Source organism: Astyanax mexicanus, chromosome 3 (assembly GCF_023375975.1).
Source record: "Astyanax mexicanus isolate ESR-SI-001 chromosome 3, AstMex3_surface, whole genome shotgun sequence".
Classification (NCBI taxonomy): Eukaryota; Metazoa; Chordata; class Actinopteri; order Characiformes; family Acestrorhamphidae; genus Astyanax; species Astyanax mexicanus.
The window spans coordinates 34,728,927-34,746,935 of NC_064410.1; the positions used below are offsets into that span (position 1 = coordinate 34,728,927).

Here is an 18,009-nt window from a genome sequence, read left to right on the forward strand (position 1 = left end):
CTCACTGACTAGGTAGGTTAGTGTTCACTAACTAACTAGTATAAATGAAGCATGGATATTTAGCACACCCCGCTAACATGAGCATCTTAATAGAGTTAAACACTTACTTAAAAAAGAAATATAACATTAAACATAACGTCTGTATGAAATTTAATTGGAAAAGTACCTGCTGGTGCTGCTGTGAGCTGAACCCCGTTCGCTCCGCCATGTTTGGAAGAGCGCTTGAAGCTGGCGGGGTGGGCGTGGTCTGTCTCAGACGAGGGTTCAGGGTAGGTGACCAATAGAGATTAAAGGGGAACGCCTTCTTCTAAGCCCCGCCCACCCGTGAAAAGTGTGCCAAAAATCAGAACCAAAAAAATGAAGCAGAAGCAAAGGAGAGATTCCAGAAGCAAAAGTCTTTAGCAGCAAAATCCACAAAAATCCACAGAAAATCCAAAAAAAATCCAAAAATGAAAGCAAAGACTGGCAAAATCCAAACTAAAATAATTTTCAAATAAGTGCAAAGAATAATAAAATAACCAAGTATATTTAAATATATATATTTGATATATATTTTTTCTCTTTTGAATTTGCAACATACATGTTTTACTTTTGATTCTTAAAATTTTGATTGTGGATTTTATTTTTTTACGTAAAACTTTTGGCACAAAATTCACTCCATAAGCACCCAGTGGAAAGACATGCTAAATTAGAGGGGAAAACTAGTGTTCTATAAATGTGCCTTATAATCCCGTGTGCCTTAAGTATAAAAAAAGACCTTTATTATTAGTGAACCTTATACTCCAGTGCGCCTTATATGCAAAAAATACAGTAATATTAAAAATCACAATAAATGAAAAGCTCTTTTTCTCTACCACAGCTATTTGTAGAAAACTTTCCATCACAGAAAAAAAGAAAAAGAGGCCATAATGGAACTTACAACAGTTGAATGTTGGGAACATTATGGTATTATATATAAAATAAATTATTTCAAGTAATTCTGGACCATTTCTGTTGGTTCATTCAAGTGTTCACATGCTGCCCTCTGCTGTTCAGATCAGGTATTACTGTCAAAAAAGCAAAAGCATGACCTTCATAAATACATCTTTTTAATCAGTGTGTGTGAGCAAGATTTATAAAAAAAAGGGTCACTGGCTTCAAGTGAAGTGGTATCATCACAGTTTTATTACGTGACTTTGTACAATAAAAATGACAATAAAAGGAAAGAAAATGAAGACAAATATAAAATATGGATGCTGTAAATAACCAAAAGCTAAATGTAGCTGTTTCGGAACATGACCAGCTCAGAGTGTGAGCTCCAACAGAACAGAACAGAGCTGTTACTAAAAGCCCAATCAGAAACAGCTAAAGCAGCAGCGCCACCACCTGGCAGTGAGTTACAGGAGAGAACATGGGAGAACTGGCTGAGATTTGAAGGATTGATCAATGCTATTTTAAATTTTCTGTGGATGTAGTACCAAAAAAAAAAAAAAAAAAAAAAAAAAAAAAAAAAAAAAAAGAGTTAACCAGGTGGCAGCGAGTTCTGATTTAGGCATTAAAGTAACAGCAATAAAAGCAGCTCACCACGCATTTAACATACAATTAAGAGAAGGAGACACTGTAGGTGGCAGCGATTGTGAGACAGGTGCGTGCTTATAAATGAGTCATAATTGGGGAGGAAAAAAAGAAAAAAAAAAAGAAAAGTAATTCCCCTCACACAAAATAACCAAATATGCACACAGTTTCTTCTGCCTTTTCCTCTGTTATACAAAATATTTTGCATAAATCCATCTAAAAGCACAGCTGCACTTTCAAAAACAGGTTCTACCCAATATCATACCAGCACAAATGATGTTACATGTGGTCTATAATAAAAAATATAACAATATTTCATTCATTCTAATGCTGTTAAAAGAGGTTTACATATTAATTAACAGAACCTTCTAGGCCACATTATGACATTTATAAAGGCTCTGTGAATGGCTACGCTACCACTTTAACACACAGTGTCTCCGTAAACAACAAACAAAAGTACTGTAGCAGGGCCAATATATACGAAGATGAAAAACAGACAAAAATCAAAAACAAAAGTGAATGAAAAAGAATGAAACAAACAAAAAAAAGTTATACAATGCGGTCCAAGGCTAGATAACTTAAATTACACAAACTGAAGAGCTTAACAATTAAGAAAGAAAAAAAAAAAATCAACGAATGAATCGCCTGAGGTGTACTTCAGCCTTTAGGTTTAGGTTGCGGTCTGTCAGTATTGGAGGAGAAGGGCACCTTCAGAATTATAAAACAAGTGGGTCTCACACACAAACAAAACACACTTATGGGGCATCTAAACAATAGTAAACACATTTTTTAGGAACTGTTCACTTCCCTATATGGATTTATGGCTTTGGTTACACCAGTGTGTGTTCATCTGTAGCTGAATCATGGGCACTTTATAAATTAGAAATCATAGAAAATGATTGCGCAAGCTCGGGGTCCGGAGAGACGTTAGTGCACAGCTATTAGGCTCTTCCAGGGTAGATAAAGTCAATGTAATATCAAATCATTTCAGACAAGGCTGAGTTTAATCTGAAAAACTTTAACAGGACGCCCCCTCTTCCTCTTACCGCCTTAAAGAGACAGACAGACACGCAGACAAACAGACGCCAGGGTAAAAACAAAGAGGCAGTATTTTTCTTTTTGGTCAACTGACAGACAGTCCAGGCTGGCTTTATTGGCAACTAGTACGTGGTGGTGGTCCAAACACTTTAAAATATCTTCTTCTTCTTGTTTTTTTCCAAGGTCCTACAGAGAAGAAGAACAAGGAGGAGGTTCAGAACCAGAGGTAAAAAAAAGCAACTCGAAACAAACGTCTCTACTGTGCTAACTATAAAGATGCAGTATGTTATTACCAGTGTAAGAACTATACGGAATATGGCATTTCCAGTAAGCAACAGCCTTAAGCTAAAGCTGACACCTTTCACTGTTGAAAACGCTTTTTTTTTATATACTTATTATTTCCAGAGCTGTATGTGGCAAAACAATAAACATAAGAGACTACCTCAGTTTCTAAATCAGTTTCTCTGATTTTGCAATTTATAGGTATATGTTTGTGTAAAATGAACAGTGTTTTATTCTATAAACCACAGACAACATTTCTCCCAAATTCAAAATAAAATATTGTCATTTAGAGCATTTATTTGCAGAAAATGAGAAATGGCTGAAATAACAAAAGATGCAGAGCTTTCAGACCTCAAATAATGCAAAGAAAACAAGTTTTTATTAATAAAGTTTTAAGAGTTCAGAAATCAATATTTGGTGGAATTACCCTGGATTTTAATCGCAATTTTTATACATCTTGATAACTTTATGCCACTCCTGGTGCAAAAATTCCAAGCAGTTCAGCTTGGTTTGATGGATTGTGATCATCCATTTTTATCTTAATTATATTCCAGAGGTTTTCAATTTGGTAAAATTTGGTCTCATTTTCTGTGTTGGGCACTGTGCTGTGCTGTGCTGAAAAGAAATCTCTCAGTAAGGTGTTATTGCCCCCTCTGCTGGCTGTTTTGTGTACCTATTTAAACAATAAGTGGAGAGACTGGGATTCATTGAAAATATTACAAAATTAGTTTTTTCGTGTTACTCGACATCTCTGGTTTCAGATGCATATATTTTTTTTCCAAAGTAAAAATACTTTGTTATATTACATAAGTAGAACAACTTAGTCATCCATGCTTTACTGGAATAATTATCTAAACATTTTACTCCATATATTTTTAAAATAGCCTGGTTAGCTTGTTTTCATTCCAGCTTCTCATCGTTCAAAATAAAACCCTATTTAGATAAACCTCTTCATAAGGATAGAGTGAATTTGATTGTGGTTGGATGAAGAGCAGAATAAACATGTACAGGAACAGGCAGCCAAGCACAGCCAGTACTTTTACACAAGTTGATACTTCCAACTTCTACAGATAATACTACTACAAAGTATCTCACAGCTTTATACAGCTAAATGAACTTACCATTAGTCAGCTTACAGTCTGCACACTGTAATTCACAATTATCATTTACCCGCCTAATTTAACATACAAGAGAAAGATGCAACTTGTTGACTAGTAAACGGTAAATGGTCCTTTGTGCTGCTTCTTGAAAATTTTAATATAAAACTTAGCAAGTTGATGGTGCCCCTGTTCGCTGTTTCAGAAAAATCTTGAGAGGGGAGAGATTACAAAATTATCTCATAACATTAACATTAGCTGACTGTGTTGGACAACAAAAATTATTAACTGGGCCCTAGTCCACATACCTGGAGGCATCGAGTTTCTGCTGCTCCACCAGTCGCTGCTGGACCTCCCAGTTGTTTTTCTCCTCCTCAAACTGCCTCCTCTTCTCCTCTAGCTCCTTATGCTGCGCCTCCAGGTTCTTCTTCATCTGCTCATGACGTCTCTGCAACTAAAGTGGGAGACATACGGGTTAAAAAAGGGAGCAATAAAAATGCGCCAATAAAAGTGCGTCAGAATGAGTCCAGTTTAGCTTCAATTGCCACTTGATGATCAATAACTCCTCATGGTTCTGAGTGAAAACAGTGCTGCTTGCTAATTAAATAAATGTGTTAATTGGTGTTTGTACCTCTGCCTCAGAGTCTTTCAGTTTCTGGAGCTTCTCCTTGACCTTCATCTCAAACACCTGCTCCATCTCCATTTCCATCTTCTTCATCTTAGCCACGTGATCTCTCCTCTCCTCCTCCATCTGCGCCAGAGGACTCCTGCTCACACACACACACGCAGCACACAAATGGACACGCGCACGCACACACACACATCACACAGATACAAAACACACAGGCAGATGCACAGAAACAAAAAATCATCAATTTGTTCTGGCGCAAAACGGCAAAAAAGAGCCCAAAAACAAAAACACCCAGTGAATATCCACCTGTGGGACAGAGGGGCGAGGAAAACGGAGGAAAAGGGAAAACCCGTAACACGGAAAGGCTTTAGGACCCAAAGCTATAGGGCTGAGCTTCTGAAGAGCCTGTATTAGTGAGCAAAGCTGCAACAGGGTTAGTGAACTGCGCAAAAGCGTAAAACACCAATTTCAACATTATTAGTGGTGATATAGAACATCAGTACTATGCCAATATTATCTGGGGTATATACCAGGTCAGATTTAAATATTTCTGTCTGATCCAAAAATGGATTAAGGAAGTTATAAAAAAAAACTGTTATTGTTCTTTACTATTAAGATGCAGCAGAAACATAAATAAATAAAATACAAAATTAGGCACTTACTAATTATAAACTGTGATGAGACTGTGACTCTCAGCTTCAGATTAACTGCTTAATAAACTTACCATTAGCTAGCTACCATTAGTTACTGCAGCACAGCTTAAATTACTCTAAAGCTTTAAACTGTAAATAACTTCTGCACATTGAAATATTATAGTACTTTTTATATGCAAAATTTAACAAACTGGAAAAAAGGCATTTTATTAATATTAAGGCTCAAATGACAATTTACCATTAGAGTGCATTAGAAATGATTTTCCTTGCACTACACTGAAGCAAATGTATATATTTCTGAACGTGTTTACTATAACTATACATTTTTCCAGGGACTCATTATTAATCAACAAATTACTGTGGCGTATTTGATCACATAATAATATAAGAAAAAACTGGGCTGCACAAACTTTTGCATACCTCCAAAAAACTAGGCTATATATGTCTAGGCTATGTCCTTCTTTCTTACTCTTGAGATTAGCAGATTGGCGTTCATTAGACAGCAAATATGTTCATGTGATAATCACCATCTAAATCTACTCCATACTTTTACATTCCTGTGCATTTTCTGTAAAGCCAAATAAGCCCCTCCCACTGATTGAGGCTGAAGCTGCTGATTGAATCTGGGCACCTACTGTACAGACAGCAGGGAGCAAGGAGAAAAGGGAGAAACTGAGGGCAAAAGAGGGCAGAGAGGTGTGTAACAGTGTCTAACGGTGAACTGAATCGAGCCACTTACATGCCTTCAACTGTGTCAACTCTAAAACAAGAACAAAAACACACATTTTAGCATGCTGCTGACGCCCTCCTGACTGCTCGTGCTTTCCGTTCTTAGCTGTGGACACTTGGCTGGAGCTGTGGGGTCAGTAGGCAGGAGTGGTTTGAGGGCTGGATGAGTAGGGAGTTAGTGGTAGCAGTGGTTTGTGTGTGTGGGTGCAGAGTTAGCTGATTCAGCACTGTGTGAAAGTAGTAGGCCACTCTGTGCATTAGTAAGCCTGGCACTTCCCTTACTAGGAACGGGTGTCGTAATTTGAATATGTGGACATTCTGACCCTTTGTGTTTGTTTATTAAATTAGATATTCAAATAGGGCTTGTGATGTGTACAGAAAAAGAGAAATAAGAAAAGAACCTGTATCGTCAAAAAAACAGATGTCAACATCTAAACATATAAAGAATTCGTTAAGGGTATAGTTATGTAAGACGATACGCTGTGTAAGTTGCACATACCCAAAAACACAATAACAAATCAATGAACCAATCAGATATGAATTACATCTTGTTCTAGACACACTACTTTCTGCAGTTTCCTATTTATTCAGAACATGCATAATATTAATATCCTTATAATGCACACAATTTGTATAATGCAACTGTGACTATTTGACTCCCCAACCCAGTAAAATAAACTGGTGATTTTAAAAAATATGATAAGATTATTTCCATTATACTACCATCATTCAGCTTTATGATTCCACTTTGCTACTCATACAGTATCTCACATTGCAGTCATTGGTAATTTTATTGTAAACACCATCCACAGATGTGCATTCCAAAGGTGTACAGTTACAGACTCTAGCCCCTCTGTTCCTCATAAATTAATGGGAAAAAATGATCACAGGACTGCCTCTGACCAGACATTGCTTAGGTGCTGGATCATTCTCATCACAGCAGTGACCCAGACATTGTATTTAGTGTAACAAGTCTAAATTATATGGATCTATAGCCATTTCTACAGGAATATAAAAATATACTAGGAAAATTCTGACAGACTAGATCGGTCAAAAAAAAAAATATATATATATAATAATAATAATAATAATAATATATATATATATATATATATATATATATATATATATAATCCATAAAGACATTAATTCATAAAAAATATCGATATTTATACATAAAACATAATTATTTTTTATTTAGACTTATACATTTCCTTCTGCTGAATGTTTATACACACATATATACATACATACATATGACCCATTTGTTTGTTTGCCTTTTTTTTTTGTATTATTATATTTTATATTTTATTGCACTGTAGTTGTTTGGTCTCATCAGATCTGCTCTGGTTATGTAACAGAAGTGTTACAGACTACTAAAACAGCACGACAGCACTGCAGCTATTTTTACTGCATTATTTTGGTTCAATCTGTTGCTGTGGTGTTTACACACGTCAGTCACACTGTTCGGTTGAGAGCGAGTCCACCACCCAAAAATATCCAGCCAAGAGCAGCGCAGTGGTCACACACTAACCAGAAACCAAACTGGGCAGCAACAGATGGGCTGTAGGCTACAGTGGTCAGTAAGTGTATATCAACATTGGCTAACCTCTGTATCCGTAAACCTACCAAATGGTGTGTGTATCTTTTATAATTGTAAATGAGTGCACAGACAAGGTTGGGGGGTTCTAATAAACAGGTAGCTGAGTGTACATATTCAGAATGCACTGAATATGCAGAGTCAGGTTCACACTTACTTGGTTAGCTGGCCCTTGTTCTTGTTGTTGTCAGCACCGTTGTAGGTGACTGCAGCAAGCTTCCTGCTGCGGTAATTCTCGTAGTGGACGTTATTAGTCACATCCTTCAGGTCCTGCATGTGAGTTCTGCAAACAACCACCACAGAGCACAGAAATGATGAAGACAGCAGAGGACAGGAGCACAGGTCACTTAATGCATGATGTCGCTGTTCTGTACACACTGACCAAAAGGCTTTATTTAACCTTGATGTACAGACTGGTGGTAAAAATATCAAAATAAGCTTTGACTCCATTACAGTATCATAGTATTAACCTTGAATTAATGACAGCAAAAAATCTATCCCTTAAAAGCGAATTCTAAGTCAATAACATACCTGATGAGCATGTTTCGTAGGATTGTGAAATCACAGTGCTCTCCATTCTCAACTGAAAAACACAAACAATAGAGAAATATTATTGATACAGGTTGGAGAAGTTTGATGAAAAGGACATGAGGCCTGTAGACGTTTTTACAGCTCTGGAAAAATTAAGAGACCACTTCTGTTTCTGAATCAGTTTCTCTGATTTTGCTATTTATAGGTTTATGTTTGAGTAAAATAAACATTGTTGTTTTATTCTATAAACTACGGAGAACATTTCTCCCAAATTCCACATAAAAATATTGTCATTTAGAACATTTATGTGCAGAAAATGAGAAATGGCTAAAATAACAAAAGATGCAGAGCTTTTTAAGAGTTTTGAGAGTTTAAAAAAAAAAATCAGTATTTGGTGGAATAACCCTAGTTTTTTATCACAGTTTTCATGCACCTTGGCATGTTCTCCTCCACCAGTCTTACACACTGCTTTTGGATAACTGCAAGTTCAGCTTGGTTTGATGGTGGTTGTTATCCATCATTCTCTTGATTATATTCGAGATTTTTAACAGGTCTCTTTCTTTTTTTTTTTTTACAGAGCTGTATATGATAATCTAAAGCTACAGAGTGATATACACAGACAGGGTAAATATTCAGTTTTTTTATTTTATTTAATTTGTTCTAATAATAATAAAAAAAGAGAGACCTTACCAAATCATTAAATTGTGCATTTTATTCACACTGTCATTTTACCTACTGTGTCACATTATGCCACATTATGAGTAGGGACAAGCCAACTAAATTATAGCAAGTCTTTGCTTTTAGAATAAAAAATAAAACCTTTATGATAGACGAAAAACATTCACTAAAACATCACAAGTTTCTCAACAAGCATTTTTCAGATGTTCCCAAGGTGTATCCATTTCTAAGGGAGGATCTGACTGGGTGGTTACAATGTTCACACCTTGTGAAATGCCAGCTGTATGAATAAGATTAAGAATAGAGCCGTAAACAACAGTCACTTCCACTCCTCTGAGACAGCACAGACTACATTCCTGCAGTTCCTCTGCACCAACACCTAATTCAGGAATCACTGTTTGTTTGGTTGATATGCTGTACAATAAACACCCAGCCTTTGATGGTGTACAGTCATCAAATTAACAACCAAATTACACACACCTTCAGTTTCCCGTCTGGTCAGGAGAAATTCTGGTCAGGGGAAATTCTAATGCTGGCATTAGCAGACTGCTTCTGATTAAGTGAAATATCTCCCATTGCTTTTGGGTGGAGAGTACTATCAGAATAGCTTATATTCTGCTTCTAAATTTAAGATGAAAGTAATCCGTAAATGGAATCCAGGTCATATTATGGTATATTCATTTATATTATCTTATATTTATGGTAAATGACTAATTATCCTCTCCAGAGCAACTTACACTGTAGCTTTAGGAGACCTGCCTAAGGGCTCTTATTGGTGCAGTGTGATGCGATTTCTCAGCCAGAATCAAACCCGAATCAGACACAAAGGAAGACAATGTTACTACACACTACCAGGGCTGCGCAAAATATTGTTTTAGCATAGTCGTTGAAATGCAAGCCTATGCAATAGTCACATTTCTGGATAGGCAGTGCCAAGGAAGACAAATTACATTATGAATGTCATGGTACAACTTGCTTGATCTGCTAATTTTCCATGACATATGAACCAGAGACAAATTACATCAGCTTAATTTCATTCATCTTTCGATACACAGAGTCCGTTATTAAAATGATCACATGTTCCATCACAAGTTTCTGAAGAAAGAATAATGTAATTTTTCCATTAGAATGTTTTTTTCTGTGAAGTGCATGTTTTATTATCAGCATCACAATATGGAATAAGTGTCATGTTTAATAAGAGACTTGCCATTTCACATTTGGCACATGTAGATATTTTCAATTCTACATATTACTATAAACAGTTAGTACACTATGGAAAACCACAATCCCACAATGCAACAGATAATTCCAGAGATATTTTTTAATGCAACAAGCACCAAAAAAAAATAAAAAATAAATAAATAGTTGTATGCATGCAACAGAAATGAATTATGGTAACAGCACCTGTTCTAAATTCTTTTTTGTGAAAATAAAAAATAAAATAAATCAAATAACCTATATTTCTACTTATAGCAATTGATCACAGTCTATTCAGCCTTTTACATAGACGAGTCAACATCTATAATGAGTTGATTCTAAGGGCTACTTCAAGGAAGAAGATAAAATCCAAAATAAAAAGAATGAATGAAATACAAGACTATTAAACAATACAGTCCCTGCCACACACTAAACATCCAGCAGAGGGCACATGAGCTATCCCAAATCCTGATGCAGAAGCTGAGCGTGTTTTTGTGCGTGAGCTGCTTGTATTTGTGTGTTGGTGTGTGTGCGTGTGTGTGTGAGTGTATCAAATAGCTGATGAACAGCCAAACCCTCCTCCCTCCTCACAACCACATGCCATTTTAAGCTTACACGCTGCCTGTCAAAACCATCTCAGTCACTTGAAACCCCTTCTAAGGACACACTCTTGGCTGCAGTATCTCTGCAGAAATGCCTATACAGGCCCTGAGGGTGCGATGGACACTCACACACTCACATAAACACACAGTAATACAGCGGAGTCTTTCCTCTGAGGCTGATTTGCTGTGCCATGTGATGATCCTGACCCACTTTGGTTATCTAAACAGCTCTTCTTCTCTAGCCAGTAGAAGAAGGAACTCTGAGAAGTGGCACTGATTCCAGTTCAGAGTGTTGACATGACTTGAGTCAAGCTTTTCAGGTATCACTCTGGGTCATAAAGTGAAAGATAAGGAGGGGAAAACCCAGCTCTTACATTTATACTGAAGGGCAAGCTTTATCCAATAGGAAGCAGAACGGTACAGAAAGTTTTAATGCCATCTCATAGCAAACCAACATGAGAGTCATAAGGGAAAAAAACCTTATTATCATTCTAAGTGTACAGATTCTAAAGTACCATATTTTTCAAACTAAGCTGCACTTAAAATCCTTAAATTTTCTCAAAAATCGTCAGTGCATCTTTTAATCCAGTGAGTCTTGTGTATGAATTTTAACAGTCAGGTATTAAGGAGCAGTAAAGCCACTCCACAAAATTGCAGTGTTATACAGGAGTTTCAGTTCAGTTCTCCAGCACCGGGGCTGGGGAAGCATTAGCACCACCCGCTAACTGTGCACACTATTTCCCAGTTCAGAGGTAAGTATTATCCGTGTGTAGCCTGCTCCTAACTGGCTAGCACTGTTAAAGCAGCATTAGCATTACCCGCTAACTGTGCTTGCCATTTCCCCATTCAGAGGTGAGTATTAACAGCCTGTAGCCTGCTCCTAACCCCGGCTAGCACTGCTGAAGCAGCATTAGCATTACCCGCTAAATGTGCTATTTGCCCATTCAGAGGTAAGTATTATTGGCCTGTAGCCTGCTCCTAACCGGCTAGCACTGGTGAAGCGGTTAGCCATTAATTTTAGATAAATTCAGTAATACAAGTCTACTGTAAATAAAGAAAAGCGCTTTACACACCCAAATAAACAGTTTTCAGGAGATAAATTGGTGTAGATTAACATAGTTTGACTTTAAAATAAAATGTTTTTTTTTTTAGGAATTAGTTTTCTATGCTAAGCTTAGCTTTACAGGTTTTGAAAGTATTTTTTTTTTTTAGTCTTGCTTATTTAGCTTAGCTTTACTTAACTTAGTTAGCTACCCTCGACCACCACCACCCAGTGGCGAGACCTGATGAATTATAAGTTCCTTATAGTGTCTCTAAAAATGCACCTTATATTCCAGTGCGCCTTATATATAAAATTAGACCAGAAAATAGATGTTCATTAATTGTGCCCCTTATAATAAAGTGCACCTTATAGTACGAAAAATTATTAGTGCACTAAATACCAGACTTGGAAAATAAGATTTGCACTACAATGCTGTGTTCAGTGTGAGCATCTACCACTCGGCACTCTCCTCCATGTGTGTTGAACTGTCCAATGACCTTGTATTAGTGGCAGTTTAAAAAGACAGCAACCTTCACCCTCCCAGCACTGACAGCTTTATGTTACAGAGGAAGTCCCTGCCAGTGACTAGATGACTAGAATAGGGGAAAAAAAATGGGGAAATATTAATTTGGACAACCCATGCAAATCAACAATCATTCAAATTGTAGTCAGGTCCAAAAAAAACTTTTACAATCGAGACAATTTAAAAAAACACTGCCCGTTGTCTGTGCTCTACTAGCTCTATAGCAGGTTTCATAGTTGGACCCTACCAATCAATCACTGATTAAAGATCACAGCCTATTGGAGTATAGTTGCTGATCATGTGCAGGCCATCTCTGCATCTATTCCACAAAGTGAAAATTATCTTGAACTGGTTTCACAAACCTGAAAATTAAAACAGTGCTCTTCAGTGGACTTCCTAATCACCAATCTTTAACAGGTGATTTGCAGCAAAAAAGGAGGTGATATCCACTATTAGCATAATGCTCCTAAAAAAGAGCTAATTGGCTACGAGAGGGAATATATACATATATATATATATATATATATATATATATATATATATATATATATATATATATATATATATATATATATATATAACACACACACACACACACATACACACACACATACACACACACATACACACACACTGTTGTCAACCTGGTCCAATCCCATTTCTTCTTTGTACCCCCTACCTCTTGTTTTCAGGTGCAAATAAGAGGTGGGACAACCCTTCAAGCAACCGATATAGATAGATTGCTAAAGTTCAGCAACCTAGCTTACTCATTAACTTTAGAGCATCGCAATTACTTATTATTGTCCAGTCCAATCCTTAATTCCTCTGTGGTGGGGAGCTAAATTAGCTTTTAACAGCTTTTTTCTTTTGCCGTTCCATTTAAATGCTGCAGCCTCTGCCATCTGCTGCATCATTTAAGGTGAAATGAGAAATTTAAATAGTGAGCTATTACTGAACTTAGATTACTGAGATTAGATGAACTTCTAATTATTTTTTTTGCTTGTTATGAAGATAATATCTATAAAACATTGAACTACACAATAGACTATGGTAATCTTGCGGTTATTGTCAATTTTAACTAGGAAAATACTCAAATTTACAGGATTCTTTTGTCGCTTGTGCTGCCATCTTTCCAGTGATCCTCATAACCCTCTATTTTGAGTGTCAACTTCATGTGAACATGAAAAAAATACCCCCCCACACACAAATATATATATATATCAGTGGTCTCAAATGGTTGCTGCCATAATGCAGCATTTTTCATGTAGTGTGTAAATAGGGTTTCAGAGAGAGATAGAGATGTGGAGAGGTTTTATAATGAGGGCTGTGACAAATGCACAGGAGCTTCCTGTCTAGAGATTGTGAAGCCTCTCACTTCCTGCGTGCCGTGCGACTCTGTTCATTTTCACTACCGACGTGCATCCTCCCACCTGACACTGACTCAGCCTAGCGTGAGACACAATATAGTGCTATGCTGCACTGTGTCTGTAGATTTTATATCCCTACCTACAGTTCCTCCTACTTCTACTCTAACTGTGAGCTCTTAGATTGCGCTCAGTCTCTACACCAACGACCGCAAGATCCTGTAAAGGTCCTGAAATCTGCAGACGGCAGCAGCATGGCTTGGCTCAAAACCAGCGGTAGTGAACCTGCATACAGAAAGGAAACGGAGCAGCTGTTATTCTGATGCAGCAGCCACCACCTGCTGCTGAATGCAGAAAAGACTGGAAGGAGGACTGGGACACAACTTCCACAGTCCCACAACCTGCTGCCAGCCGTGATGGCTCAGTTCTACACAGCAACCATCCAAGTCCAAGACCAAATCATTTGGTCATCTGATTTAAATGGCTCATCTCATAAGAATGAAGCAAGAACTCCAGTATATATGACCACAAGACCAGAGAAGATTTTCTTCTTACAGCAGTAGGGTCATGAAACACACTGGCAAGATCACAGCAGACTCCTCTTTCCTCTGGTAGAAGATAAGGACTGAGGCCAGCAGAACCTCAGAGTTTTTTTTATCATTCCTAATAGGTCCTCTTTCCATTTATGGCAGGTTTTTTTTACACCAGCCTGTTAAAACAAACTCTGGTTAATTTGTACTCTTGGTGCCCTTATGGCATTTGGCTTATGCTCCTACCCAGAATGACCGATATAATATAATGTAATTATGTTCTACAGGTATCCGAATGTATTAGGACACATTAGTGTAGCATGGTTTGCCTACCTGCTTGCTAATAAATTTCAGTGTTCATTCAGCGTTGTTCCACATTACAAAAAGCCAGCTGCATAGTATTGGTAATAACAGATTTCGTACAGCCACACATATACATAGCCAAATCTATTTATTTCATTATTTTCTTTTCTCTTATACACTTATACTTCTATAGCAGGGGTCGGCAACCTTTGACACATGGAGTGCCAACTTTAACATTTCTAGTCAATGAGTGTGCCACTATCAACAATAATAAATAATAAAAAAAACACACACAAACTAAGGGAATATGTTCTACAGATTTGGATTTTTTTTACATAGAAAATGTGCTTTAAAAATAAAATTATTATTATTATAATTGTTTTTTTTTTTTGTGTGTGTAATCAGAATAACAGTGAGTCCAGCTCTGAATTAACGTGGCTTTATAGATAAGCGTAACTTGCACTGAATGAATGCCTTGCCTACCAGCGAGTGTGATCCCTGTCCTTGCTTTGGGGGTTGTAGTTTGTCACTTTTAATCGTAAACATGACTCGAAATTGTCCGTCGTCAAACAGCTGCGGATAGGGCTGAGCACACTTTTCATGTGCGAAAATACCTGCTCACACAGGTAGGTTGAGCCGAACACTGACACAAGGCCAATGCAATGCTCTTGAGATGTCCAGCGTGCCCACAGTGGCGAGCTCTTCAGCTGCATCTTCACGTCCTGTCCATCCATCCAGTTGATCAGAGCTGCGATACACAAAACCATAGTCTTCCATCCAGGAGGGCTGAAATGCCCTAGCTTTGTTTTTTTAAGCCGGAGGCTCTATCATCTCTTGTAACGCTATTAGGTGGGCTAACTGACTTTGATTAGGCTAAATTTAAATATGGGTCTGTGGGAAAGTGGGTGGGAGCTGAGTGCAGAGCGTTGAGGAGCAAATTCGATTGGAGGATTGTGCTGTCAGTCTGATTTTTTTTTTGCTGATGCTGGTCCAGCGTGTCGCGTGCCAGTGATTATGCCTTGGCGTGCCAGCAGTGGCACGCGTGCCATAGGTTGCCGACCCCTGTTCTATAGTATACTATATACTTAGAATGTTATATACTAATTTGTCAGCAGTCTCTGTAGTAGGCTGCTTAGTATGTGTTTATTATGTATACATGTCTGTACAATGTTTAATCAAGTACTAATCTTACATAAGCTTTAGATCAGACAGATCACACACAGTTTGGTTAGACGTGCTACAACACGGCCTCAGAGTATACATGGTGCGTTGCTTTTTTGGAAGAGTGTAAGATAAACAGATTTTGGAGACACAGATTCAGTAAGGAGAATTTCTTATTATTAAGTCGCACCATCAATAAACTAACCTAAGTTTAGTAAACAAAACTGTAATTTATATATATATATATATATATATATATATATATATATATATATATATATATATATATATATATATATATATATATATATATAAATTGCTAGAGATTAATCTACACAGATTAATCTCCTTAAATTTGTTTAAGTGATTAAAGCGATAATGCTCATGCCTGAGTTGAGTGCGGTTAGCTGCTAATGCTGCTTGAGAACTAAAAACTAAATCTAAAAAGAAATTTGATTTCAGTAATCATGGCTGGCCGTTACCATACCAATGGCACAAAAAAGGCTGTGATTTGTAAGAAAGAAGGAGAAATCACACTTAGTGTAAAAGGCTTCATAAGTATGTGTGTTTTAAAAAATGATTTGTAAACATTCACATATAAAAAGACTCATGTTTGGTGAGTAAAAACCTTGAAAATCATATTAAAGCACTGGATTAGAGCTACTTAAGATTATTTTGTGAGTTGCCATAATGCTATGACCAAAATCTTACTAATTACAGGTTTGATGAAATGCTGTAAAGTGTTTAAAGGGATTGTGTATTGTGAAGATAAGTGTGCAAGGTCATTTTCTTTGGCATGTGATAAAAACCCCTTATGTGCCCCACCCCTATTACCTTCAGCCACACCCCAAGGGTACTGTCTTCCTCTCACACGCTTTCCATTCACTTCTATAATGGTATTACTGCCAACAACTGCCAGGGGAAGCCGATCCTGCGAGATTAAAAATAACAAGAGAAGGAGTCCACAATTATTTACAACGTACATACAGTAACAGTACAGTAACTGATCTGCTGATCTGAGTGGCAGGGTAAAGATGGACAGTGCTCCCTGAAGGCCTAATGAAGCTTAACTCAAACAGGATCAAACTATTAAAAACAGGTGGTACAGACTGAAAGCCCTTTAATACTTCTGCAGAGTACATCTATCTTTCAGTCTATCCATGGAACCCTGTGTCATATGAATGCTGACTGGCTCTTTAGTAGCACTGAGGCCAATATATGAGCCAAATAAATATATGAGCCAAATTGACAGTGTGGTTGAGTATTAAAAGTAAAACAATATAAACATACTTTATTTTTCCCCACTATGAGGTGCACTTAAAATTCTTTAATTTTCCCCAAAATCCCTAGTGTGCCTTATAATAAGGAGCAGTAAAGCCACCCCACTGAAGTGCAGCGTTATACAGGAGTTTCAGTTGAGTTCTTCAGCAGTATTAGCATTAGGCGCTAACGGCACTGGCTCTTTGGCCATCCAGAGTAAAGGCCTGTAGTCTGCTACAGACCCCAGCTAGCTCTGCTGGAGCAGCATTAGCATTACCCACTAACTGCGCTAAGTGCCAACTCTTCGACCGTTCAGAGAGGAGTAGTTTTGGCCTGAGCTTACTGTAAATAAATGGAAGCACTTTATTCACCCAAATAAACAATTGTCAGTAGTAAAATCTGTGCAGATTAACATCCAGTGCTTGTTTGACCTCTCTGAAATGTTTTTTTATTTTTTTATTTTAAGAATTAAAAAACAAACAAACAAACAAACAAAAAAAACGTCTTACCACCTAGTGGCAAGACCTGCTGAATTAGAAGGTAAACATTGAGACACCACTGTGCCTTACTAGATTTGCATAAACTGCGCCTCATAATCAGGTGCACCTTGTGTACAACAATTATTATTAAAAAATAATAATAGACATTTATTAATAGAGCCCCTTATAATCCGGTGCGCTTCATATTGCATGCATTGGTATGCATTAACGAAATAAACACAATGAACTGCATCTTATCCCTATTGAACATGTACTTTAAAATGTACCAACTGTCAAAAAACTAAGCAAACATGCTTCTATGCAGAAGTATAAATCAGGCTTTAACTGCACATGTGCATGTGTGGGACTGGTCTGTGTTATCACTGTGCATGTGGAGAGTAAGAGTGTCACTATTTGACCTACTTCTTCTCTAATGGGTTGTTAAAGCGAAGCATCATTGATTGCCCGCTTCCTGTGCTTAGTTACAAGAGCCAACTAGTGTTTCAGTTTCCACAGCGGTCAGAAACCAACAGAATCAGTGCTTGTCTAATTTAGATTTGAATCATGGTGAGGTAGAGATGGATAAAATAAATATATTTATCATTTCTGTTAGAAACTACATCATAATACCCTTTCTGAGTGCTCCATAGATGTAATAAAGCATGTATTGGTAAGAATGCATTACATATATTAATACAATTCATACAGTTTCAATATATAATATACTGTATACGGCAAAATAAGTGGATTTTAAG

General features: G+C 37.2%; 1 protein-coding gene across 1 annotated transcript in view; it reads right to left on the reverse strand.

Annotated features, from left to right (window-relative positions):
* Positions 1-1,141: 1,141 nt before the first annotated feature.
* septin7a (septin 7a) overlaps positions 1,142-18,009 on the reverse strand; it is a 48,392-nt gene continuing 31,524 nt past the window's right edge. The window contains exons 8-14 of the mRNA XM_049475925.1: positions 16,350-16,446; positions 8,116-8,167; positions 7,742-7,867; positions 5,995-6,015; positions 4,603-4,738; positions 4,280-4,425; positions 1,142-2,778 (exon numbers count right to left, since the gene is read on the reverse strand). Of these exons, the coding sequence (XP_049331882.1) occupies positions 2,742-2,778; positions 4,280-4,425; positions 4,603-4,738; positions 5,995-6,015; positions 7,742-7,867; positions 8,116-8,167; positions 16,350-16,446 (615 nt within the window). The 3' untranslated portion in view covers positions 1,142-2,741. The remainder of the gene's footprint in view (positions 2,779-4,279; positions 4,426-4,602; positions 4,739-5,994; positions 6,016-7,741; positions 7,868-8,115; positions 8,168-16,349; positions 16,447-18,009) is intronic.